General features: G+C 42.5%; 1 protein-coding gene across 1 annotated transcript; it reads left to right on the top strand.

Moving 5' to 3' along the window:
* NDP (norrin cystine knot growth factor NDP) lies at positions 1-25,238 on the top strand. Its single transcript, XM_084788998.1, has 3 exons — positions 1-292; positions 15,168-15,546; positions 24,014-25,238. The coding sequence occupies exons 2-3, from the start codon at positions 15,379-15,381 to the stop codon at positions 24,239-24,241; spliced, it is 396 nt and encodes a 131-aa protein (XP_084645124.1). The 5' UTR covers positions 1-292; positions 15,168-15,378; the 3' UTR covers positions 24,242-25,238.
* The last annotated feature ends 2,721 nt before the right edge of the window (positions 25,239-27,959 follow it).

Raw genomic sequence — 27,959 nt, 5'->3', positions numbered from 1 at the left:
CCATTTGCTAGTGCGCTGCTGCGGCCACACGCCTGATTGATATATGCCTGCAATGGCACTTTTCCATTTGACACTCTCCCTCTCTCTCCCTCTCTCTCTCTCTCCCTCTCTCTCTCTCCCTCTCTCTCTCCCTGGGTCGCTTAAACAACAGTCCTAACTTTTGTGTGTTGCAAATATAAAAGGCAAGCCATGTGACAGAGGGACAGAAGAACAAAAGCATTTGGAAGTAACAGGACCTCTTTCTAGCTCTCAGAAAAGTCTGAGAAGAAAGGAGCCCTGCGTTTCCCCCAAGGTAAGCAGGAAAACAAGCGCTGACGGCTTGCCTAGGAAATTACTTCTTTGCAAACTCTGCCTTTCATCCCTCTTGCAGACAAAGAGACAACCTTTAAATACCACTTAAATTTGCATCACTTTAATTTGCATTAATCTGTAGCATGCTAGCCTTGTGGGGATTTGTTTGTTTGTTTGTTTAAATGAACGGGGTCTTTGAAGTCTGTGACAGAGCAGGCAGCGTCCAAGAGAAGCTCGAAAATATCTTTTGGGTTGATTTCTTTTCAAACTCTGCGTAGTTAGATATAACTTTGGGATGGTTCTTCTATATGACACCATGGAGGGGGACAGAGAAGCCGCAGTTGCCGACTTGCATTTGTGGAGTCCCGTATCTTCCCCACCTCCTTTATCCCACTTACAATGGGGGCACTATTAACGCAGGCGAGTCTGCGAGGTTAAACGTGCACTGTTTACTTTTATTACTCCTTATGTATGCGGCTGATCTCCTGCCAGGGCTGTGCCGGAGTGCTCAGAATGACTTCAAACAATAGGCAACATTTATGCCTAGCTTGCAGTGTCAAGCTGATCCTTTGCACTCTCCTTCCATCCCGCGTTGGGACATTGCTTCCATGGATACATTCAGAAGTGTCGGGGAGAGATGAGGATGGGTTTGCTGTATGCTTTTGATTGGGCAGAAAGTCTGAGGAACTGCAATGCTATTTGCCTTGGCCTTATTGCAAGGGGTTATTTTTAGTAGTTGGTTTGTCCCTGCAGCACGACCAATGATCCAATGTCCAAGAAGTGACCAGGAAAGGATGCTCCTGACAGCCCAGGGACCAGGAACTAGAGGAATGACTCCTACAGACACCTGAGGAATATTCAGAGGGTTCTTTCCAATTCCTGAATGCAAGTTAGTTCTCTCATTAAATGAACAATTGAGCTGTAGGAGGCCCGGGCATAACTCTCTTGAGGGACGGGAAGTTTGATTGTGTACAGAATATTAATGACTCAGAAAGCTCAGTAACTGAGGGTCATTGTAATGGACAAGCCCAGATAAGTTTCCCTGAAAGAGCACCCCACCCCCTCCCCCACTTCGCTGAGATTCAGGTGCGAAAAATCAACCTCTTTGGCCAGCTGAAAATCCCTTATATTTTGCAACTGTCATTCCTAGCAGATATGGCTGTTGCAGAGCCTGCTTCTCTCCATTTCTAATATTAGCGTGTTTTAATTACAAGGTACAACATGGCAAATTGCTTCAACACAACATTAAGCTGCCAGGTGCATGTGGAAACACAGAGGTGCTGCAAGTGCAGCGTTGGCTGTGGGTGATAGCCAAATATATCAGGAATTGTAGACTGTCTCAAGATGGCATTTAGGATTCATGCAAGTATCTGCTCACTTTCTTTTCACTAATTTTATTCCCAAAAGTGAACTTAAGGGTTCTGTTGGCCAGCTTTCTGTGGAACAGGGAGCAAAATTAATGGGGATTCCCCCTCCCCCCGATTTTCACAAATAATTAGCCTAAGGAGCATTGTAGAATAAAAATCAGGTATTTAAAGGAGCAAATTTACAACTGGTTCACTAATCAAGAAAGGCTGTAAAAATTAATATGAATTGGATTGTAATATTTTATGATGATTTTTTAAAAACTACTACTCTTAGCAAAGCATTTAAGAGACTCAAAACAGTTTTCTTAAACTGTTATTCAAACCATTATATGAGACTGTTTGAACACAAATGCAATACCATGCATCATTTCTTTTAAAATACATAAATAAAATCATGGGAGAACTAGCTAAGGCCTTCTTATTATGACTGTAGACCAAGCAGCTGACACCCACAGATGGAAATATGCCTGTGGAGTTCTCAATCTTCATTTGAGTTCCAATGACACTGTCAAGGGAAAAATAAATCATTTTTCAATACATTTAACAATTTCCAACTCATTTGTTTTCCTGGGCCCTTGAAAAATGACTTTCTCAGAATTATAAGCACCAGTGCTGGCCAGAGATGGTTTCTGTCTAGAGAACTCACAATTTCACCACCATTGTTCTTCCTGGTTAATAATTCATTCCATCATCTTTTTAATAAATATTTATTAAGCATTTACAGTGTGCCTGGCACTATGCTCATCCTGACGGATACAAAGGTGAATGAATGGAACATTGTCCCACACCTTTATTTTTAGTCTGTATGCTCTTTCTTATAGAAGCTGGGAAGATAAATTAATGGGCTTTGCCGATGGGTAATTGGGCAAGAACTTTTTGCTTATTAAGAATGAGGTAAAATAGCTTCTAGTGCTCTAGATTTACTTAAAATACTTATCAACAGAGTTTCTATTTATAATGAAGGGGTTCTCCTCTCCTTTGCCTGTTTGCACTAGATTCTGAGGGTATCATGCCTGCACAGCTAATGTGGTCTGGCTTTTCTGGGGATGGGGGTTGAAACAGTCTGGAACAAGAGCAGCATATCCTTCCTCAGTTCTCTTGAGCACCCTCTGGAAGGGAGCTGTCTGTTATCTCTATTAGGAGATGAGTGTGAGTCACCTCCCCAGCAGCTGACATCAGGCCTCCTTGATGAATCACTGTATGAGAAACACGCACACAGGAGGATGTCATCGCTCTCTTCCCATCACTTACTTGTCCCATTCCCTAGATTGAGGAAATCAGTGACCTCTGGGCTTGGCCAAATTTTATGAGGACCCTGGAATAAGTGGCTGAAAATTTTTCCCCCAAATCTAGGTCTTTATTTGAGCCACACACAGTGCTGCTTTCAAATAAGCCAGTCTAGCATTTCATGTTTAGGTTACTGGGGGGGGGGGGAATCATGTAGACAGCATCAACCGTGTCCTTGATTTGGTGCTTATTAGCAGAAAATGTTTGGTGGTTAGATTGCCTCTGACCCTCTGCGGTGCCTGACATATTTTAGCTAAGTCACATCTTTTTGGCCATTGCATTGGCCTTTATATCCACATTCATTTTTTTTCATGACAGTCAGTTATGACACTCTCCTGTCAGGCCAGCAGGAACAGAGGGCACGGAGAGGCAGGTGGAAGGGCTAAGAAGTGTGAACACTGAGAGGGAAGCAGGGCCATGGGAGGGTGGGTGAGCTCCGGGACCCAAATTGCTGTGGCCTGCCTTGGCTGTGATCAGCTGTCATTTCCTCTTCGTGTATGACACTGTGGAACATATTAAAATTTCTCTGGGATGGTATGTTTGGAATTCCTCTGATGCCCCACCTCAACCAACTTACCCGGACAATAAAAGCGAGGTTGTAAGCCATTGAACAGCTGGCTGGCTATATATTTCCCCTCTTTCTTTCCCATAATCTAATACAGAAAAGAATCCAGTTAGACTGGCAGTGCCATGTCTGGGTACTTGATTCCTGCAAGCACTTCCTCCACTACCTCCTCCTGCTCACTGCTGGGTTCTTCCTGGGTGGCAAGTAGCTTCTTTTCTTTTGTTCAGTACTGCTCTTAGCCCCGCCCCGTCTTCCCTATGCCCTCTCTCCTTCCATTGTGAGCTGCTGTTTGCTGTCGGTTTTCCAGACAGCCCGGGTCCTGCTCCATCTGGGGAGAACAGCTCACGAGGTCTCCTCATCTCCATAGTATTCCCAGGATGTCATTCTTGGCACAGGTTCTGCTCTGCCGATAGGATATGGGGGCTTTTTTGTAGCCGGGAGCCTGAACCCACTCACAAGAGAGGAGCAGCCATGTGGCTCGCCAAGAGCGGGGCTGGAGTGACCCGGGTTGGCAGAGACAAGCATACCATCACAGTGACCGGACATCTCTGGCTAAGGCCTGAGGGTGGGAGTGCTATGGGAATTCCTGGATGCACTTAGGCCCCCCACATTAAGAGAAATGTGGTTCTTCCGTTTTAGACTGAGAGACAAGTGACTTGGAACAAAGACCCCAGATTCTTCTGGGCTCCGGGGTTCTTCAAGTTTCTCTCCTCCCCAGACAGAAAGGAGAAACAGGACCCTCAGCTTGGCCAGCCTGGGCCCATTGCTGAAACGAAGAACTGGGAAATCCCTTTTGAGTTGAGGGCTCTGAAAATGTGTGGGGCTTAAGGTGAGAAAGAAGCTTTACTTTGGTCCTCCCTTCTTCCCTTCCTCCCTTCTTCCCTCCCTCCCTCCCCCTCCCCCTCTCTCCCTTTTCTTCCCTCCTTCTCTCCTACCTTTCCTTTTTCTTCCTCTTTTTATCTTTCCTATCTCTTTACCTCAGAAGAGCAGTTTGGTTCCTTAGTTTCAAGCAGAAAGCACTGGCCTCTTCAATTAGAGATTCCCATTTAAGACCTTTATTGTGCACGTCCCAAAAAGATGCTGCTAATGTACTTGGGAGCACTAGGTATTAAACAGAGATCCACAAGGCAGTTTCCTATTCCTTTTCATTTCCTGGGAGCTTCAGATAGCTTTTCCAAATTAACTAACATTAATTAAGAGACTCAAAAAAGAATGGATGAATTAAAATGAACCTTTTCCTGTTAGCTTGAGGCAGGGAGGGAGGAAAGGAGGGGGAAGATGGGGAGGGAGGGAGAGAGAGAGAGAGAGAGAAAGTAAGAGAGAACAAACCAGAGAACTATCTACCCTTCACTGCCAGTTCTTGGGTTTTAATATGAATTATTCCATACAAGTCCCTAGGCTAGAGGATCTATTTAAAGAAGCCTGGCAGCATGAAGAAAGAGGGTAAAAATACAACAACTCTTTTGTCCATCAAAGGTTTTCTTTGGGAGGACATTAAGAGCATTTCTGTTTTCCTGTCTGCCCCTGCCAGTGGCAGCATTCCAGCTGGTAGTACCCACTCCTCACCCATCAGGTCAACAACCATGCACTGCTATGCTTCCAGGAGAAAGCAAAGGCTGAGGAATTCTTTAGAAACTCCTCTATGTGGGCAGCATGCAGGGGAGGTTGGAACTGGAATGAGTGGGTTCTGGCTAGGCTATGCAGGTTGTCTGGCGAAATTCACCCCCCACACACATTTTCAGCCTTTGAGGAAGATTGTGCCATTATGCTGGTGGCATTGCATGCCATCACATTTGCAAAGCTTCCTTCTCATGTCTCTGGCAATACTTTGCTTGGTGCTATTCACTCGGTCTGCTTCATCAGAGTATTTATGAGCCTGGTACTTAGGTATATATTACTAAGTGTCCCATTCCACGGACCATTTTTAGTTGTTAGAACCTAGCAGTTTAGAAGAAGTTTACAATCTGGAACAATTACGTTTCTGTTGGAAAGAGTGCTGACTCAGAAGATTCAAAGAATGGGTTAGTTCAGCTGGCAAGACATCCTGAGTGCTTATAATTAGGATTTCATCCAATTGAGGTCCATTTCATCCTCGTGTCAAAATCTGGACATGAATACTGACTGGTAGCTTGGTATAAGATTTTCTTTTTTCCACAAAAGCTGAGACTTATTCAGACAATTTGCTCTCTTCCAAGGCCTGGCTCTGTCCCAACTGTTTCTTTTAAACCATGATCCAACCGATTGCAGAATCCCTTAAAAATGAGAGGGCAACAGGTTAAGATAGTCAGTAGACCAACTGTCAGAAAATGGTAAGATGTGATCTTTCCTTAACACAGTAGAGCAACAATAGGCCTAAACCTGGACTCCCTTTCCATCCTTTCATCCATAGGGAATAAAAATAAGAAGAGACAAGTAATAGAAGAAGCAACAACAGAAAAGGAGAAAAGATTACTTTTGATGTTAAACTTGACCACTGCCCTTTCAGCTTTTTTTCCCCCTCAAATAACTGAATTTCAGAAAGGGAAAGTTTCATTTTCCATACTCTCTCCCATAGAGGGATTTGGAATTACCTTCCTTACTTGAAAAGTGGTCAAACCCCCAGGTGAGAACATCCTCAAGCTCAACTTTAGGTAAAATGTAGGTATACACTTCCCTAACATGGACATGATGAATCAAAGGAACCAAACCATTCAGTAAAGTCCACTTTATCTTTAAAACTCAAGGGGATGCACTGGGACTTACTTGATGCATTTGTGTGATCCCATTCCCCTCTCCAATTCTGAAACAGGGGTTCAAAGGCATCACAGTAGGATTGTGACAGTACTGTGACAGGATAACTGGCAGGGCTGAATCAAAACAAAAGACAATGAGAAAACTCACAGCCCAACTAGGCGGTGTGATTAGCAGGACTGGGGTGCTTGCTTTTCATTTGAGGCTTGTGCTTGTCTTGCCCCTTTTCATGTAGGCCTACATCCAGGAGTGTTCTGAGTTGAATTGTGTATTCAATCACATCCTGGGGCAGAAAAGGCAAATTGCCTGAGCAGTGGAAAGACTGAGCTGCTCTTATTGTTTCGGACCCATTCCTTAGCGAGGACCCTCCAGCTGTTAGGTGAGATCACTCCCCACCATTCCAGAACGTGGTTTCCGGATGAGGAGATTGCAATGCAGCTTTAGAAACACTTTACTAGACACTTTGAAGAAAAGCCAACACACTCATTTGGCTTCAGGGTGAAAAGGAGCTGGGTCTGACCTAGGATGGATCATCTCTCTTCTCTTAAGGCCATGCCATAGCCAGCAGTCAGGGGCAGAGCAAGTGTTGCATTATATCAGCACATGGGTCCCCACAAAACCTTCTCTTTTCTACAGGAAGGGTGCATCTCTAGCAAGGATGTGTCCTTTGGGTTGGGTTTCTCAAAACTCTGGGTCTTAACAAAGTGCGTAGTAGTAGCTTATAGCTCACTACTCAATTGTATTTAGCTCAGATCTCACTTCCTTAAGAGGGAGTGGGTAACATAAATGGAATATTCTTGTCTTGAAATTGTGTTATTTGAAAAAAAGAGCTGTGGCATATTTGGGGTATCCAGAATCACTTCTTTTCTTCTGTTACTGCTGAGGTCTCTACTATGGTGTGTGTGTGTGTGTGTGTGTGTGTGTGTGTGTGTGTGTGTGTGTGTGTGTGTGTGTGTGTGTGTGTTCTTGTTTCATTTCATTCATTTGTTTGTGCTGTCTTTTTTTTTAAAGACAGGCTTTCATGTAGCCCACGTTGGTCTTGTAGCTGAGGATGCTTTTTAACTTCTCATCTTCCTGCCCCCACCTTCTGACTGCTGGAATCTGGGACATACAGCACCATGCTCAGTTTCTATTGTGCACAGGGCACACATCTGAACTCCATACCCAGACCAGCCCACTCTGCTTATGTTTATTCTCTGTGGATGAAAGAATAGAACAAAACTCTGAGGTCAGAGCTACTGGTGATTTGTGGCACCACAGGAAGGCTACCAGTGAGCATTTTTGACAGCTCATCACCATATCAGCCACATTTCGTAGACTGGTGGCTAGATTTACAGAAATCATCCAAACCCCCAGAGAAAAAGAGTTTTAATGGAAAGTGCTTCACCATGCTCCAGTCATCCATTTTGGGGAGAATTTATATTCTAGAAGTCAATTAGTTCCATCAACAGATGCCTAGTAGAGGATCCCACAGCCATACTCAATGGTCAATTCTTTTAGTGTCAATATAGAATTCAAATCAGGATCTCAGGACTGTCCCTCCCTTAGAACATAGGTTCTATAGGAACCTTACTAAACAGAGAGTTATTTTTGATCCCCTGAGCCCATTTAATACCCATCTTCAAGAAGACATTGCAGATCCAACCTTCCTATCTCTCTTCTCCTGGGACAGAGCCCTGCACACGGCCCATTAAGCTCTTAGCAACTGTGGCTGAAACTCATTGTGGAACATGGGCCATTCCTAAGAAAGGATCTGGCAGGTAAAATTCAGCCTATATTGTCACCATTATCAAACTGAAGAATTGTAATTTTAGATGGAGTGACTACCTTTGACTGTTCTCTTCTTTTGATGGATGTATTGGGTGAGAATAGAACAAAACAGCATAAACTTTAAGAGAACTTCAAGAAAAATAGAAACTGGTTGACTATATACACCAAGTACTTCTTGTTATTAAAAAGACGTGAGCTTGGTATGGTGGTACACACCTCTAATATTAATATTGTAGGGGGCAGGATAAAGAGGCTCACCCAAGAATTCGATGTGAGCTTAGTCTACATAGTGAATTGTGAATTGCAAGCTATTTGAGATTACATAGCAAAAGCATGTCTACAAAGAAACAAAACAAACACAAAGAAAAGCAGGATATTAATAATTTATGAACTACATTTAGTAAATCACGAGCACCAAATCAATTGGATATTGGAAGCTATTTTTATTACAGGCCACCCAAATGGCCTCATGGAAGAGAACATGATAATAGCTTGGCCTCCTGTTGGCTCTGACACTTCATTAGAATGTTCTTGGAATCCTGGATGATCATTAACTCCTTGAAGAAGAAAGGACTTCTTGTAAGATTTCTTGGGGGAGTATGTAGTCCCAGAGCAGTACTATATAGTCTGAGAGGCTTGGGAAGAGTCAGACATGATTGAAAATGGACAAAGCTGTGAAGTATTACAACCAATTAACTTATTTCATAGATAAGGAAACTGGGTCCTAGAGAAAACAAATGGCTTGATAAAAGCTCTCCTAGGCAATCATGGGAGGAATGATGTAGCTTGAGGGTCAACAGGTCAGCCTTCCTTCTACTAGATCAGGCAACAGTAGAATATTCTATAGGTTTCATGATGCACTGAAATTAGTTATTCATTGCTTTGGACAAGTGAATAAATAGTTCAGAGATACAGAACACTAATAAGTAATATAGGCTGGCCATTGTCTGGGGAAGGAAACATGATGGTGCAGGTAAGTGGGAGACTGGATAACAATGAGAGCTTTCTTTCCTTACAAATGTCTCAAGGTCAGAAATTTTAGTTACAGTCAAGCTCAAGGTCAAAGCCTCCCACTGCGCTTCCTCTCCAGGCTGTGAAACTGTTCAAGCCAAAGGCACATACACACATCGTGGGATCCCCTTGACAGTTGGCCCATTGCTGCTCCCTACCAACTTATTTCTATTCTCAGGCCTTTGTCTGAGTATCGTTATCTACTGGGATTGTGACATATTGCTTCTTTCCCTGGCTCTCTTCTTCCTCTTCTTCTTTCGCTTTCCCTTCCCTCCTCTTCCACCACTTCCTCCCTTTACACAGTTACTGGCTCCTGTGGAGCTTTGTCACAGATAGCTTTGCCACAGATACAGGGAGAAGAACACAGTGTCCTATCATAGAATAGGGCAAAGCTATTTATTTAACAGCAAAGCTATTTTCTTCTTTTACCTAAAGAAGAGCTGTGGAGGTGGCCACTTCCTCCCACTATGGAACAGATACCCTGAGATGAAAGGAGCTAGAGACACATTCTCTTCTATTGACCTTATGGCTGTATCCTTGGAGACCCATGGCAGCCTTGCATCTTTTCCACCAAGCATCACTGCTTCAGGGTCAGCCCAGGCTTTGGCTTCTTGGCTGCTACTCATGTGCTGCCAGACAGAAATACTCTTAAACCATTCATTGAGTGCAAGGGATGCTTTATATAATCCAACATACTGTTTACAGTTTATAAATCACATGTCTTGAGAAGGAGCATCTGACTTATTCTCCAAGGCATCTCTTTGATTAGATCCCATTGGAATTCTTTGGGTTCCTGGGAAGGAGCCACTTAGCACTTTGCATTTTCTGAATAAGACTCAGAATTTCTTGTTTTTCCAATCATTGTATGAAGTTCTGGTAGCAAACTTTCTTGCATCCTTACAGTTTTAATCTCCCCACTGTTTTTTCTTCTGTGTACTGCAGTGTTTACCTTATCCCTGGCTCAGGAGATTTTAAAAAATTACAACAAATATTTGAGAGCAGTGCGGCACACCTTTAATCCCAGCACCCAGGAGTCAGAGGCAGGTGGATCTATGTGAATTCAAATCCAGTCTGGTCTACAGAGCAAGTTCCAAGACAGCCAGGGCTACATAGAGACACCCAGTCTCAAAAAACAAACCACAATTACAATAAATGATATATATTTCTGTCTAGATACACTGAGTACATTCCAAAGTCATTATATTTTATACTACATCTTCTCAGAGGTAATGCTATACATGCTGGTTATAAATTAGTTGGTAAATGAGGTGTATCAATGGGCCCCCAAATTAAATAGGAAAATAACAGGCCAAGACTCTACTTATACATGCAGTGAAGAAGAAAAGATATCTAAGATGGGACCTGTTTTTTTCCTCTGACCTTTATCTTTTTTATTTGTTTTTGTTGCTGGGAATTTAACCCTGGGCCTTGGCATGCCAGCTACCTACCACCCCACCCCATTCTTTATATTTTATCTGCTAGAGTAAAAGTAGGCACCTGGTAGTTGCTCAATGCATGATTATATTATGTTGGATAAATGCTTGTTGAAAGAAACCAGGGAAAGAACACCTACCTATTTCAGTACTGAAAACAGCCCAGGAGGAATATAGATATGGAAACACTGCCCTTCTTTGCCTCACAAGTAGGGCAAAAACAAGGTCATTCTTGGCACATGACACTTGTCTTAGCCTCTTTCTGGAATCACTTGTGCAAAGCTAGTGCTTTACTCTTTGCCAGGCAGAAGGTCAGCACAAGAGTGACCTGATCTGTGGGCACAGCATCATCGCTCACCCAGGAGGCTGCTATATTATTTCAATGAGCATGACAGGTGGGGAAATCTGGGCACCAGTTGTTCTTTTCCACTGGTGGCGTTTGGAGTATAACTCCAAACGTGGGCATGCTGGCCTACGTGCTTATCCTGCTGCAGAGGCTCTGCACTGGAGCCCTGAGAACGTGGGTTCTGTCCTGTGGCCAAATTCACGCCTCAGAGACCATACCAAAGCACAAAGCAGACACAGGCCTACTGAGTTCTGTTGTTCAACTCATCATGGGCTGGCTGGCTGGCTGGCTGAGGTCCTAAATCCTACTAGTCAGCATTTGAGTTTGTTACACATGGTTTAAAAAATGAAAAAGACAAATGAATTAATTTTGTTTCAAAAAAATGCTAGAAGCTCCCATAAAGTTTAGACTTTAAGCCTGGCAGAAAGCAAGGAATGCCGTGGTGTGAATGCTCTTAATCCCTCATGTTCCCCTTTGTAAGTCCCTGGTTACACTGCAGATCCTGGTCTGTGCATGCTATGGCTTGACTCAATAATCCTTCTTTCGTGAGCTTTATTTTTACAAACGCTTCTTCAACACAGCAGTGCTGGCTCATTCAATTTGTACAATTAAAGCAAAACCAAGATGAAACAGGAATCTCGGCTGTTGTTGAGTGTTGTGGTACAGGCTTGTAATCCCAGCATAACTCGGGATCTCAAGTGGTCTACATAGTGAAAGTCTTTCTAACAAACAAACAAGGCAGGGTTCAAGAGATGGCTCAGTGGATATGAACACTTGCTGCTCTTACAGAGAACCCAGGTTTCATTCCCAGCACCCACATCATGATTCACAGGCATAAACAACTTCATTTCAAAGGTACTTGACAAATTCTTCTGATCTTGTCTAGTAGCAGGTAAGCACTTTGTGCACACACACAGAAATACACACACACACACACACACACACACACACACACACACACACGGTCGCGCGCGCGCGCACACATGCAGGTAAACACTCATACACATAAAAGTAAAAATATATTTTAAAAATCTAAGCAACCACCACTACTAATAAAAGAAATCCTACTGCTACATTGTAAAGATTTCACTTCTGTGTTTTGAGGGTTTGATGAATTGTGTTTATCATTGCTCGCATTGTTATTTCGGTGTTAATAGAAAAACTAAAGAAAAATGTCATGACTTGTATGAATGCACTGAAAGCAGAAATCTTAAAACTAGATGTAAAGCCATATTTACTTTATTGTTTTTTCTGTCTGTTTTTCTACTTTTTATTTTATGTGTATGGGTGTTTTCTCTGCATATATGTCAGAGCACAACTCTGTGCCCATTGCCCAAGGAAGCCAGAAGAGAATGTCAGGCAGACAGGAACTGGAGTTAGAGAAGGTTGGGAGCCCCCATGTAGGTGCTAGGAATAGAATGTGGTGCCTCTGGAAGGGCAACCAGTGTTCTTAACCACTGAGCAAACTCTCCAGCATGCCTTTGTCCTTTATAACTACTTCTGAGTTCAGCATATGACAAAAAAAAAAAAAAAAAAAAAAAAAAGCAAAGCATGTCACAGGGATATATAGTTCAGTGAGTAAAGTATGTGTGCTAAAACCCAAGGGTGCCTGTGAATGTAGACCCCAAACATCCATATAAAACCTGATGTCTAGAACTCCAGCACAGGTGGTTTCCTGGTGCTCAGCACTGAAAGCAGAAGTCAACCAAAGCCTTTGGTGCACACCTTTTTTTATTTATTAATTTATTCAGATTACAACTCAATTGTTCTCCCATCACTTGTATCCTTCCGTTTCTCCTACCCTCCCACGCCCACCCTATTACCCTCTCCTAGGTCCATGACCGAGGAGATCTCCTCCCCTACTTTATGGTCACAGGCTAACAAGTCTTATCTTGGTAGTCGGCCTATTCTTTCTTTGAGTGCCACCAAGGCTCCCCTCCAAAAGGAGGTCGTCAAATATGGGGCACCAGAGCTCATGTCAGAGTTAGTCCCCGCTCTCCACATAACTGTGGAGAATGTCCTGACCATTGGCTAGATCAGAGTAGGGGTTCCGTATTTACTACTTGTATTGTCCTTCGTTGGTGCAGTAGTTTGAGCAGACACCCCTGGGTCCTGATCCACCCATTACGATGTTCTTGTAGGTTTCTAGGACCCTCTGGATCCTTTTATTTCCCCATCTCCTATATTTCTCTTACCTAGAGTCCCAGTAGGATGCCCTCACATCTGTCCCAATCTCCTGGTAAGGATAACACTTTCTCAAATGAAAAATAAGGTCTCAACAGTCTCACTGGGTATGCACACCACACTTAACAGTAGGCCCCATGCCCAACAGTAGATGGCCAACACAAAGCAAATAGAATGATATTTTTTTGAGTTTTTGTGTCACAATGCTTTGTCTGAGCATTTTTTTTAAACCATTATGGTTTCTGGGTTTGTGTTTTTATGGGATCTCTGTGTGTGCAAATGTGTATGTCTCTACATCTATAGGTGTTTCTTGTGCTTTTTCTTTGGCTCTTTTCTCCTATTTATTTGTTTTGCCCTATTCTGGTTTGTTTGTTTTTATTTTATCATTATTATTTTTTAGATGTGTGTTTGCTTTCTAATGAGAGAGATCATAAAAGACATGGTTTTGGATTGGGGGAAGATGGGCAGGATCTTGGAGGAGTTGGGGAGGGGAGACCATAATCAGAATATATTGTATGTAAAAAAATCCATTTTCAATAAGAAAAAAAGTTCTTCTTTAGCCTTTGCCTATTGAGATATCTGGGCACAGGCCTGAGCTATTTCAATGGAGAGGTTGCTATGAGCATGTATATAAAGAAAAGTGGTACAAGGCTATCTGAGAACGGGCTCTTCCAATCTTTAGGATTATACTCTGCCTATTGAGATGGTGGTAAGCAATTCCATTGCTATTCAGTGCTGACATTTTGGAGCAGGAGGGGACAGCAGATGCTATTGCTGTCAATTCCTCTATCCTATAGGTGAGGAAATGGCCTGGAAGAATTTAAGTGAGCTGTGCAAGATGCCACAGCTGATTAATAGTTGTGCCATGACTTAGTCCAGGTGGGTCCTCTCGTGATTGGTCCCTACCCTTTCTGCAATTATAGGACTTCCCAGAGTCACAAGCTCTCAGCTTTTGATACTGCAAGGGATGCTTTGCTCTGAGAGTGACCTGTTACTACACCCTTTTCCACTCAGAATGTCCAGCCCCACACTTGTAAACTGGCTAGTTGCAGCTATGTGGGTCTCAGGCCACACTTTATTACAGCAAAACAAATTGGCTCAAACCACCTTGGACCTATCTTGATCACATAAACACTCTACCTGTTTATTCAGTCTGTTCATGAGTAGGAAGTTAAAGAAATACTTGTACTATAAAAAACAATCAAGCTTTGATCTGAAATTTCTTTGAAATGTTTTTGAAGCTTTAATTACTCTATTCCTTTGGTTTGGGGTGTACCATCACATCAGGTTCTTTCAATTTTTCCAAATGTTTGAAAAATATTTTTGATATTCTGTGTCTTCTGTTATAATGAAAAGCATCAGTGAGGTAATTTTAGTAGATTACTGAATTCAGGTCCTTTGACCAGGAGGTATGGTTAAAAGAACAAAGCAAATTTTAGGAAAATCAGTCCAGCATAATCTCACTTTAATGATAGTCTGCTCCAATGACCACTTTTTTCAAATTACACGGTGGGCTTCGGCTACAAAGGTTTTGCAGAAATGTGTGACCGTTGGGAAATACACGTGTACTGCCTTAGCCACGCTGGAGGTCAGTGATCATAATGTGGGTTTCAGACAGCAGTTAGCCACTGATGCTGGGTGGCAAGGGCTTAAAACAAAAACAGGATGAGCCCTAGAGCACAGAAGTGGAAAATTAGGTGGGTGGGTATAGAATGGAAAATGTGCTCCCTCGGGCCATGGCCTGTGTTAATTAGCCCTGGCCTACCTCCTCTCCTGCCCTGTAAGCTAATGTTGATACTAAAGCTTTGAGAGAGTCTGAATAAACCCTCCTGCATTGCCAGCCACGGACAAAGAAGAGACCACCCAATTTAGTTATGCTGTGGCCAGAACCGCATATTTAATCTCAACCATGGGCTCAAACTATTCTTGCTCCCAGGCATATGGACTCAAACAATTAGAGTCGGCATATGCTTCCACTCAATCGTCTTGTCCATTTCCAAATGGCCATAAGCATGGAGCATAAACAGTAAGGTCAGGGAACATGAAATGGATGACAGCATAAGTGAATCAGGGTCTAGAAACCAATACTCGTCACCCCAAATGACATGGAAGTGTTTGACGACATAACTCTTCTTGTTTTGTATCCATATTTCTGGGGCAAATCACTTCTGCTCTCATTTCAGCTGGGCAGCAGATACTGCGGTGATCAGTTGCAAGTGAAAGGAGCAAGCCAAAACTCCTGCACACAAAGGACAATGACAACCAGAAAACGGCAGCAGCCCCATCCTGCCCTGGCCTTGAAAGGCTCTGGATCCTAGGAGGTGACGGCATTTCCAATCTATTGTCCTCTGTCTCCCTCTGCTGTTCCTCTGGAGACATTTTCCCCTTACAACAATGAGAAGCCATGTACTAGCTGCATCCATTTCTATGCTCTCCCTGCTGGCCATAATGGGAGATACAGACAGCAAAACAGACAGCTCGTTCCTGATGGACTCTCAGCGCTGCATGAGGCACCACTATGTCGATTCTATCAGTCACCCATTATACAAGTGTAGCTCAAAGGTAAGACCAAGGTCACTCCAAAGCCTGTGGAGCATACCTTTCTCCCTCGTTAACAGAAGAGTAACCGTAGTTCCTTGTCAGGGGATTAAAACTATGACCAGAGCATTGGAGCTCTAGAACTGGCCGGCAGAACTCATAAGGGAATTGTTCTTTTAGAGTTTTCCCACTGTGCTTTGCACTTCTGTGCTTATAATGCGACATGTCCAAGCTTATCTTGTTGTTGGGGAGTCTTGTTCCCTGGTTGGGAAATTTATGAGCGATAATGTTCATTTTCTTTTCTGTTTTTGCTTTGTTTTGAGGCAGGGTTTCGCTGTGTAGCCTTGGCTATCCTGGACTTGCTTTGTAGACTAAGCTGGCCTTGAACTGGCCTTCTTCTACCTCCCTGAGTGCTAGGATTAAAAGCGTGTGCCACCATGCTTGGCCATGGTGTTCATTTCTAATAAAATAGGGGCTGGGACTAGGATGAAGTGGGTAAAGTAAAGACTTCAGTTTAGATCCATGGGGCATGCTAGCCCAGTTAGTGAGCTCCAGGCTCAGTAAGAGACCCTGTCTTAAAAAGTAAAGAAGTAGTTGAGGACCAAACCCTCTACCAACCTCTGCCCTCCACAATCACCTGCACACATGTGTACACATGTGCAGGAACAGGCACACATATCACATAGGCATGTGTACATGAAAACACACGTGTGCGCACGCACACACACACACATACACACACTACACCACATATGTAAAAAGAAGAAGCACGGAGCCTATAAATTCTCCTCATTCCCTCTACTTCCGTCAACAACAAAAAGACGAGGAAGCTGTGGCATACGACTGGACAGCGGAACCCATTCTTGGAGGCTCTTCACACGGTTTTCTCAACTACCCCAGAGCCAGCTGTGTGGTCTAAACCTTCCTCCATGTGGCACATTTATGTTACAATGACTCCAGAACTAAGGGTGACAATTTGATCCTTTATGATTGTATCTTGCTTAGCAGTTCGTTCTTATTAGCAACGGGTAGAGTGCTTCTTGCACAGGTCATTTATGACTCAGTGCTGAGAAGAGGTGTGCAAAGTAATGACATGCTAACAGACCACCAAGAGTGGCTTGCCACATAGACCACCCAGAAGGAGGCACAGCATAAGATAGAATGGATTCCAACTACCATTGCCCGAGTCACATGCACTAAATTTGTCCACACTTAGTAAATAAGACTTTTTTTTTTTTTAGCTCAGCCTCAAAGGATTTTCACTTCAGTCCCAAGATTAAAACAACAAAAGCCGTTTAAACATTCTCATATGCCAAGCATTTTAAAAATTACCAGTGTAATTAAGAATTTTCAAAATACTAGTAACCACTAGAATTAAGGTCATAGAAATCAATCCGTCTTCTCTCTATTTAAGTTTTCCGTAAGGTCTGTGATTTTAGCCTGAGGAAGGTTCTTTCTTTTAATTTGAGGGGATCAAATTTTGAGTTAAATCAAGTTTCACCATTGCACTAATAAGACCTAAGACTGTGAGAAAAGAAATAGAGACTTTTTTCCCACTTAAGAAAGTGTCCTGGATCGTACATATAATAGAAAACAAAACCAGAGAGAAATCATTAGAAGAGCATAAGTTTTGCTAAAATTCCTTCTTGGAAATGGAGATCCAAAGAAAAAGTAGCCAGCAGGAGGTGGGGGTGAGGACACACTTGCTTAGGGTTCATTTCAACACCACAGAAACACACAGACAAAAAAAACAAACAAACAAAAAACAAAAACAAAAAAACAGCAACATCCGCTAAATGAAACTGCTAGGAAAAGATAAGAGAAGCATCTTTATAGCCACGATTGCTTAGAAATTGCTTCAGAAGCAGACAGCATTGATATGTAGTGTTTGTTAGTCCGTGCATGATTTCTTCCTTTGTTGAGCTGTCCCCTATAATCATATTTCTTTAAAAGAAGAAGAAGAAGAAGAAGAAGAAGAAGAAGAAGAAGAAGAAGAAGAAGAAGAAGAATTCAAATGTAAAGAAAATGTCATTGTGATGAAAGGAAGAGTTATAGAAAATAGTAGCATGTATCAAAAGTTAAAAGGGGCTGGGGTAGAATTCAATGTAGAGTACTTTCCTAGCATGTGTGAGGTTATAGGTTCCATCATCCAACCTTCCCCCCCCCCCCCCCGCAAAAAAAATTCCCAAAATAATCGGGGAAGATAGGACAAAATGATGGAAGACTGTCTTAGCATTTTAACCTAAGAGGGGAAGGGTCAGGAAAGAAATGTCATTAACTCAAACTCACAGGGTTTGAGCATGACTTTTAGAATTGAATTTTAGTTGTTATTCACCTTTGCTTCTTCCAGAATGCAACAGTAAAGAACACTGTAAAATTATGATGATAGAAGAAATGTTCGTAATTTCATGGGAACAATCTGTTTTCAAACATCCCCCAAATAACCCCAAATATAGCAAAGGCTTATGTAAACGCTGCTTGTAATTATTAAGCTTCCTTCCTTGGCCACAAAAAATATGTCTGGCAGAGTTTCAGCTACCAGACCCTTTCTGGATTAAATTTTCTTTATGTATTCAGGAAGAAAACTATCTTCATTTGGAAATATTCTATGGCTCCTAATTGTTATAGACTTGTGCTGCCGAACTCTCTAATGGATCTCATCTGATGAACCTGCTTACCTTCAGAGATTGGCATAAAACCATTTAGGCCATGTCCAGAAAGAAAAAAATGAGGGCAGATTTTATATCTCTGCAAAGATTTTTTTTCTTAATACCATAGTCAAGGCCACTATTCCTGGACACATGACCACTCCTTGCTGACCAGTTAATGCTCCTGACTTTGATTTTTTCCCGTGTGTGTGACCTCCTGAATACAGATGGAAAGGACACGTGGCCCAGGGAAGGAAGCACAGTGGCCCCAATGCCTAATCAGTGTCAGTCACTTGACAACATCCATACTAATTATTGCCATGCTGCAATGGAGGAAACCCACAATCCAGAAGAAAAGAATGATTGGGTTTCCTGATGCCACACACTCTAGGAAAGGCAATGTCTTCTTTGGAGGGTTTGTTTTTCCACTACCTGATTCCTGATAGCGAAGAAAGGCAAAAAGAATGTAGGACCTATTATCTATAATTCAGGCCTAGCTGCCTGTGGTAATGATTCATATCATGTAATACTCTTTTCTAAAGCCAGGTGGCGGCGGAGGGGTAGGGGGGTGGTGGGGTACACACTTGCCATTCTAGTACTCAGGGAGGCAGAGGCAGGCAGATTGCTGTGAGTTCGAGGCCAGCCTTGTCTACAAAGCGAGTTCTGGACCACTTTTAGTGGGACTTTCTGTCTACCAAGGCCTTGAACTTGTATTTGGCCAGTTTTTGGTCCTGTCACCTCTTTCTAGAAATTCAGGAAAGAACTAAGACTCAATCAGAAAATATTGACCCATCAAACACAGTCAAACATTGGGCAGAGCATAGGGAGCCTTGTGGAAGAGTCGGGGGAAGAACAGAAGGACCTGGAGATGACAAGAGTTCCACATGACCAACTAACCAGCGCCCAGAGGGGCCTTTGGAGACTAAAGCACCAACCAAAGATCATGCATGGACTAAATGTAGGCCCCCTACACAGATGTAGCCAATGGGCAGCTCAGGCTTCATGTGGGTCCACTAGAAATTGGAGCAAGGGCTGTCTCTGACACCGACTCTGCTATTTGCTTTCTGATCACTTACCCCTAGTGAGGCTAGCTTGGCAGGTCACAGGAAAGAGGAAAACACTCAGTCCTGATGTGATTTGATGAGCTGGAGTGGGTTGTTGGTTTGGGGGGAGGATCCCCTTCTCTGAGAAACATGGAAGAGGAGGGGGAAGAGGGAGGAAGGGTGGCACTGGGAAGAGAGGAGAGAGGGGTCTGTGATCAGGATGTAAAGTGAATGTGTGTGTGTGTGTGTGTGTGTGTGTGTGTGTGTGTGTGTGTGTGTGTGTGTGTAAGAAAGACAGAATGGCCACTGTTTAGAATATACCTGGTGGCTTTGTTAGTGATTATACCTAACAGGATTGGGTCCAAAAGGGCCTGGGAGTGGCAAGTTCATTTCCACTCTCCCCAAGAAGCCACATTTCCCTGAAATTCTGAGTAAAGGTCATGAAACAAAACTGGCTGAAGATCTACATTTAGAGAAAATTGTCTGTCTGGGGAAAGTTGAAGGAACAAAGACATCCTAGGCTTCGAGGCAGCAGAGATCTGGTTTCTGATTCTCAGTTCACAGCTCGCCAAATGGGTGATTTCAGGAAAGGCAAATCATTGTTTGGTGTTTCAGTTTCCTTCCCTGCAAAAGGACATGGACGTGTATGGCCATATTGGTAATGTTTGTAAAGCAGTTCACACAGAGTCTGTCATATACTAGACATGTAATAAATCCTATTATGATCCTGGTGATGAAGTTGTAAGCTAGACAGGTGTTTCAACCCACTTTTCTATTTCAGTCACTACTAAGACTTCAATAACTGTTGGGATCTCTGCAGACTTAAAGGATTAGGAAAGTGAACCTCCAGATGGCTCTGTTGGGTGTGGGAGGAGTAAGGGAGAACAGAAGAGCAAAGGAAATGTAAGCCACTGTGCTAGGTGCTAAGAGGGTGGATAAAACAGGGACACACTCTCCTGGTTGCCTTCCTTCACCAGGTGAGTGGAGGCTGTGCAAGGGTGAGTCCTGACCTCTGCCAGGCGTGGGGTTTCAGGAAGCTGGGTTGGCAAACAGGCCCGTGGGTGTTTTAAGCCCAAGTTGATGAGAAGTAAGAGATGGTGGTGATTCCAGGCAAGGGAAGAACAGCAAGAGGTTAGAGTGAGGCACAACTGCTTTGAATGAGATGAGCCAGCAGCTCATGAGAAAAGACGGAGAGGGGAGCTGAGGAGATAAAGGCTGTGAAATTTCCCAGAGAAAGCTGCAAAATTGGGAAGGCTCTGTTAGGATGCCTAGGCCATCTCCTGTTGCTGCCCAAAGAGCTCATAGGAAAAATGACAGGTATTAGGAGCATAACATAATTGATCACTTGAGAGATGTGACTTGATATTTTTTAAAAAATAAAAACAAAGTTATATTGAGAGCCTACTATGTCCAGGCATCGTGGAAGTTTGCCAGAGACAAAACTAAAGTGAGAAGAAGACAATGAAAAGTTTACCCTTCATAATGCTTGCAGGTCAGTAAGATGTAAGAAAAGGAAATGTCCTGTATGCAAATGCCTCTTCACATCCGTTTGATTGATATCCTATGTGATGGAATCCACTCAAATCTTCAAGTAGCACCACTCCTGTGCTACTTTGTTTCCTGGTTGTCATTTTGCTTTTAACCTCAGCCTGGCACAGACTCTTTGAATATTGGCCTGGTTTCCTAGAGTTAAGCTGAATAGTCATGTCTTGATGCTGTCACACTTGAGGGAAGGTATGAGGGAAGTGGCATGGACGGATCTTGTCCCTGGTATATTATATACTGACATCATCTGGAAGAAAGAGTCATGTTTCTGAGTATGTTCAGTTCCCATTATAAAGGCATCCCTGTTCTCTCTCTCTCTCTCTCTCTCTCTCTCTCTCTCTCTCTCTCTCTCTCTCTCTCTGTGTGTGTGTGTGTGTGTGTGTGTGTGGAGAGAGAGAGAGAGAGAGAGAGAGAGAGAGAGAGAGAGAGAGAGAGAGCATCAAATCCATTGTTTCAGTGTCTTGGAAGAGGAGGCCCACAGACAAGATATAGGAGTGATTTCATTTGACAGAACCAAGTGAAAATGACATTTCTAGGTGAGTAAAGAAATGCCCAAAGACAGGAGACAGGAGAACTAGGGCAGACCCATGGACTCTTAAGTAGCTAAACTTGACTGTAGCTGAGAGTGGATGATGAGAACAGCTCTAAGTGTGGAAGAACTTGATACCTTAGGCAGCCATGGTAGGTGCTGACTGTACATATCTGTTCATTCTTCTTGAGTAGAAGCAGCTCTTGAGAAGCAGGGGCCAGCCCCACTGGAGGTGGCTCCAGGTCCTTTCATCCTAAAGATCTTGTCCTTCACTCTGGGTGGGGCATGGAATTTGAGATTCTGAAAATGCTTAGTGAAATCACAATTAATTTAGCTTGGCTTCAAGTTGCCCTGTATTGAAGACTGCAATCCTGATAAGTTAGGGCTATCTTTGACTCACCATGGCTTTCTTACTGGGATGTGATTTTCTATGCTGTCTTTGGCCCTTCTAAATTATTCACAGGTTTGGTTTATCCATATAGACCTCTAAAGACATTTCTGTGGATAATTGTTTCAGTCTTCAACAGATAATCTGGATTAGGGAACAGCAAATTTTCCTCTGTTCCAGCATGCAAAGCATCTCCTTCCCATGACCTGGCAGATACAAGAAGAAGGAACTGTGGGAGGTCTTGGATTCTTTTTGTTAAAGAGATGGGTGTAGACACCAGAAACGGGCCCTTGTGTTACTTATCTATGGCATAATCTCCTCAAACCTGCTTGGGAAGGTGTTTACCTTGCCTACCAATTTGAAGAACAGATAGGACAGGATCAAAAGCTTTAAAAGAATAAAAATACTTTACAGCAGCCATTTTCTCTCTGCCTTTGTGACCTTGCAAAGAAAGTAATGTTAGGCCAGTTCAACTTCTTTCTTCCTTAGTCTTGCTAGTTTTTTCCTGCTGGTATCTCATTGGGTGTTTTTCTTACCCTATAGGATTATGCCAGAGATCATCTCTAGTAAGTCATTAGTATTAACTTCTAATTAACAAAATATTATAAAGTTATATAGCTTATATAGCATAAGGAACCAAGTTGCCTTGCTTTTGAGTGATATGAACTGCCCTATGTCTTTGAGGGGCAAACTCCTGTGTGAACACACATTCAAGGCATCTTTTCTTTTGGTTTAGCTCAAACTTGTAGGAAAAAGAAAGCAAGGGACTCCACCAGCCCAGTATTATAATTGAAATTAACCATGGCAAGAAGAATTCTTGCTTACCATCTTATCATCCTAAACATGAAAAACTTGATGGTTTTGACCTGGGAATGTCAAGGATGTGTTCAGCATCTTTCCTTCCTGAACTAGGACCTCAAACCGGGCATGCTTGGGCATCTCTTCCTTATGCTTACTGTGCTCAGGAATATACCCACACCTAAAGTGCTTTCCAATATGAATACATATAGGCTCCCATAGGAAACCTCCAGGCTTCCTTTGTTTGGGGGAGGGTATTGCTTTGGAAATTTCCCCCTGAGCTCCTTACCTCTACTCTTAAAAAAAAAATCAAAGAGGCTTTTGTCTATCTCCTTAAGTGAATCATGCATACATTTTTCTAAGGACAATTCTGATTCTTTTTAATCAGTCTTCTGTTTTTTATATTTATTTCGTTTATTTATGTATATCTCTGTGCCTGCTTATCTGTACATGCATCATGTAGGTGCAAGTGTCAGAGAGGATCAGGAGAGGTTTTGGACCCCCTCCCCCTAGAACTGGAGTTACAGGCTATTGTGAACCACGTAATGTGGGTGCTGGGAACAAAGCTAGAGCCTCTGGAAGACCAGCAAGTAGTCTTAACCACTGAGTCGTTTCTCCAGCCCCTTAATTACAGTCTTCATAGTGTCTTGTTGCTACAAAGAATACACAAGCTCTGATGTAGCAGGTCAGCCCTTTGGAAGTGGAGATGATCAGAGTGACTGTCTCTGAGTGACTCTGAAGTCGCTGACATAAACGGTACAAGTGACGGGTATAAGGCCCCCAAATGTACCCTACTTCTCTAGTTTATTTTCTTCTTCTAAGTTACAGCACTTGAAATGTTTCTTCCAAAGCAACACCTAGTTTACTCCTTTTTCTTCTAGAGAGACCACATTCCTCCTCTTCAGCTATTTCCCATTGGAATAACCCTCACTCCCACTGTGTCACTCTTCACTCTCTGTTTCCTCCTAGATTTCAATCTGAAGTGATTTTCACCTTGGTAGAATTGCAATACATTTGTGCAATGGTAGACCTCCATCCATTGGGAGAAACTCTGGTGGCTTTTGCTGTTGTTGCTTGAGGATAGGTTTGAACACAGTATGTACTTGAAGATGACCTTGAACTCCTGATGCTTCTGATTCTACCCACTAAGTGCTGAGATGACAGGTTACTGTGAAGTGCAGTGAGGGTTTAGAATCACCTAACATCTTGAAAATCCTTGAAAATCCTGAACCCTTCTAAAGGAGTTTAATTCAAAATGGTATCAGACTGGGTAGTATTGACTGGCTTCCCATCAGCCCTCAGGGACTAGGGATTGAACCTAGAACCTTGTGCATGCTAAGCAAGTGCTCTACTGCTGAGCCATATCACCTTAAACACATATTTTAGGGTTACCAATAGATTCTGATGGGTAACCGAGGATTGGAGCCACTGGTCTAACCCGGAAAGAATCAAAAGGAGTGTTGGGGTCTTTCATGGGATGCTGCCGTAACCTGAGGTTCTGATACATGCACAGAGTAACCACCTCCCCTTATTTCCCCAGATGGTGCTCCTGGCCAGATGTGAGGGGCACTGCAGCCAGGCATCACGCTCTGAGCCCTTGGTGTCCTTCAGCACTGTCCTCAAGCAACCTTTCCGTTCCTCCTGCCACTGCTGCCGACCCCAGACCTCCAAGCTGAAGGCTCTGCGTCTGCGTTGCTCAGGGGGCATGCGACTTACTGCCACTTACCGGTATATCCTCTCCTGTCACTGTGAGGAGTGCAGCTCCTGAGGCTTGCTGCTGGTTGGCTTTCTGGCTGGCACAACCACAGGAACAGTTCAACTATCCAGAGAAGGACTGGCAAGAAAAAAGAGTTAAGGCAGATAAAGATGGAGCAAGTCCCACAGGATTGTGTATAGTCTAGTCCTAAAGAGTCAATGTGCTTTCGACAGAAAGTGACTCTGGTAACTCGTTTTCCATTCCCATATCCTTTCCCTGAAAGAATTTCTTTTGGTTACTTTTCCGATTCAGGCATTTCCCCTGATGGCTCTGAATGTGGTTTGGGTTTCTGACAATTCTACATTAGTGGGAAAATGTGGGGGCCCTGTGCAAGAGTGTATCAGGCCTTCTATATTTGGTGCATATTTGGGAAGAATTTACCCAACTCTTCTTAAGAGGTCTTCAGTTGTTTCACCTTGTCGTTTTGGTCTCAGATTTGCCTCAAAAGGTTACCACTTTCAAGTTCTGGACACCAAGTCCGTGGATATGTTTAGTGAGGTTTACTCACCAACAGCTAACTGCTACTAAAATAACTAACACATGGGTTCTTTTATGTGACAGCACAACTCCTGACAGCTATGGTTATCATTCAGAAACAACTTAAGGGGTAGAAAGGTGGCGTAAGCAATTTATAATCTGAAGGCTTTTGCAGGTAAATGATGGCAAAATTTGTGAAGAATCAGGCTTTCAAAGATTCTCACACACATACACTCAGATGGGTCCTGAGCTGACTCTGGAGAAGGCATACACTTCTAGTGGCATGGAGAAAACACCATACTCATAACTGAGAATTAGTCATACATGTAGGAATCTATTTTGTGGATGTGCAATAGCTTCAGCCATGTCTTGAGTATCATTCCCTAACATCCACCTGTCTATGTGAGGCTTGTTGCCATAGTGGTGGCTTGGCTTATCCTCTGAAAATTTCGTTCCAATATATTTTTGGTCCTTGAGGCTCAAATTTTGAATTCTCCCCCTGTTTTGGAATAAAAATAGATTACCTTCAAAATTTTGGCTGTGTCAGTATTGTTATTTCCTTCCCCTCCTCCTTCTCATCCTCCTTTTTTCTTCCTCCTTTCTTCTTTAAGAGCCTTCTGTGACGTGGACATAAGATCAACATAACCACTGTTTGGACATATCCAAGAATGTCCAAGTGTGGACAATATAATGGAAAATGAGTTCCAGAATGCATAATGGGAATTAAAAAAAAACAATATACTGTGGTGGGTGGGCTTTGCTGTTGGTGTCCAGTTTTAGCACAAAATTTGATGTGTTCTGACTTCCTTGGGTACCATGGTGTGAAATAGAAATGTTTCATCCTTTTTAGTCACTTCATTTTTCTTAGAAGAGATTAAATATCCGTAAGTCAGGTCAACAGATCCGGCGGGACTGAGTTCATAAACAATAGTTTCTGTGCCATTGAAGTCTGCGCTCCAAATCTAATGATGCTACTATGATCCTCCTCAGCACTGCAGAAACTGTAACATTAGCATAACTTTATGTCCACTACAGGAACCTCATTGTGAACCCCAACATGAAAATTTAGTTTCCAGGGCAGCCTTGACACCCCACTGTCCTGACCAAGCAGAAATGATAATGCTCCACACTGCTAACACAACTAATCCATGAATTATTTTTTTGTGCAGAGATGATGATTTTCTAAACTCTTTGGCCCCATTTCCACATGATTTTATGAAAGCTATCAGGGTTAAGATTGTATTCATGGCTTTGAAACAGAATTTTTTTAAAATCCTGAAGTTGATTTTAACCTTTGCCATGATGGAGTCAGCTAGTTCACTGAATTGGAAAATGTCCTCATCCTGAAAGCAAATTTGAAATGGCAATTTGGACCATTTTATGAAGAGAAAATTGTCATATGAAGAACTAAATCTAACAGTGAAAGTTATGTAGTTATACAACCCTGTGTTTGAGATAGGGTTTTGTTCTATTTCCCAAGATGGCCTTGAAATCTGAACCCTCTTGTCTCAGCCTCCAGAGTGCACTGCCATATTCAGATAACGAAAGGCCTTACTTTTGACCAGACTAGTGGATGTCTTTCCTGTTGCTAATCAAAAATAAAAACATGGCTGGAGAGATGGCTCAGTGATTACTACTCTTTCAGAGAAAGAGTTTGGACCTCAGCACCAACATCAGGTGGCTTACAAATGCCTGTAACTTAAACTTTGAGGGATTCAGCTCCTTTGTGGCTTCCATGGGCAAGCATCCATACACAGACAGACAGACAAATAAAAATAAAATAAATATTTTTATTTAAGTAGAAATGACACCTCTAGCTTTAAAGTGTCTCTTCTTGGCTTTGACATGTCATTTGACTTTGAGAGTCTATACCGTAACCCAACAAAGTCCAGTCTTCTTAAGTGTGTAGGACTGGAGTAGGAGGGTGTCATATGACTCATAGCTTCTAAAATATCCAGAAGCCATGGAAAAGGACCAATTCAAGTTTCATTATGTGTTCCACCATTAAATCTTCCTGCATAATAACCAGAAAACACTAGGAGCATTTGAGGACCTTTGGTGAGAATCCAACATCCTATGTAATTATATGGACAAAAAAGATGCCTGCATAAGTCCAGGGACTTGAATTTGGAACTGTAGTCTAAACCCCCTGCTCCCCACATCCATGAATGGTTCCCTTCCCCCCACCAGTCAATAGCACCCTATTCTTTTTATAATCTTGTATGGTAAGAAGAATGGATAAGCTGAAAAGACTATTGGGAGACTGAATGAAGTTTAATGGCAACATACCAAAGCTGAGAAGGAAAAAAAATAATTCTATTTTCCCCCTAAAGACCTTAAAATAGCCCTGGGAACCCAGAGAATTAAGATGTTATTGAATATTAAGTTACTATGGAATTTGTACTAAATCTTTAAAAAAAAATTAAACATATTTAGGCCTATTTTAGTGTTTACCCCTAAGGATGGAGAAAGAACCAAATGAAAACATTGATCACTTATGACTATTATTCCTGGAATGCCTAAGGAATGCTTACTTGCCTTCTCCATTTTGTGCATGAAAAAAAGAAATTAAAATGTGTTACAGTTTTTATAGCTTGCATCTTAGAAATCTATGTTAACTCATAATACTGGAGGAAAGAATTCCTGGAAATTGATCCAAGTCTCATCATTTATGAACACTTAATAATAGTAATAATAATAAGCTATTACTGGAATGGAAGAGAAAGAATCTCATGAACTTATATGATTTCCACATCCTGGTTTCCCAAACATATTTCTTGGGCCTTATATGTATAGTAAGATCTTAAATTTTCTCCAGAAATTTAGAATGAAGGACAGGCCAACCTGTTTGTTTGTTTGTTTGTTTGTTTGTTTGTTTTACTGACGAAAGGACAGTTTAATTTCTCTTAAACTCAAGTGCTTACTTACCTACCCAGTATATTACTTATTGTTAGACAGAGCAGGCTGTGTGTGAATCAGGCAAGGGGATTGTTGGCGTAAATATATTTCTCCATCGTGACTTAGGGGGAATTGAAATATGGATTTGCTTTTGGTTACTTCCTCAGGCCCCACTGAAACATGACCCTTAAGAAAGTGAGCTGCTTACTAGAGAAGACCAAGTGTGTTGGCACCAGAAGACGGGAATATGGCTGAAGAATAAGAATTAGGTCAGAGGAGAAAGCATATTCTGCTGCTGGTGTCACCTTTGTGGCTCTAGAGTAAAATACATCCTGGTGAATAGATGCACTTGCTC

Source organism: Acomys minous (genome assembly GCF_964271855.1).
Source record: "Acomys minous genome assembly, chromosome: 7".
Taxonomy (NCBI): Eukaryota; Metazoa; Chordata; class Mammalia; order Rodentia; family Muridae; genus Acomys; species Acomys minous.
Note: the sequence above shows the minus strand (reverse complement) of the source record. Positions and strands in the feature narration are given on the sequence as shown.

Coding starts and splice junctions, on each gene's coding strand:
- NDP (XM_084788998.1), top strand. CDS start 15,379: ATGAGAAGCCATGTACTAGCTGCATCCATTTCTATGCTCTCCCTGCTG. Junction 15,547..24,013: donor TATACAAGTGTAGCTCAAAG/GTAAGACCAAGG, acceptor TTATTTCCCCAG/ATGGTGCTCCTGGCCAGATG.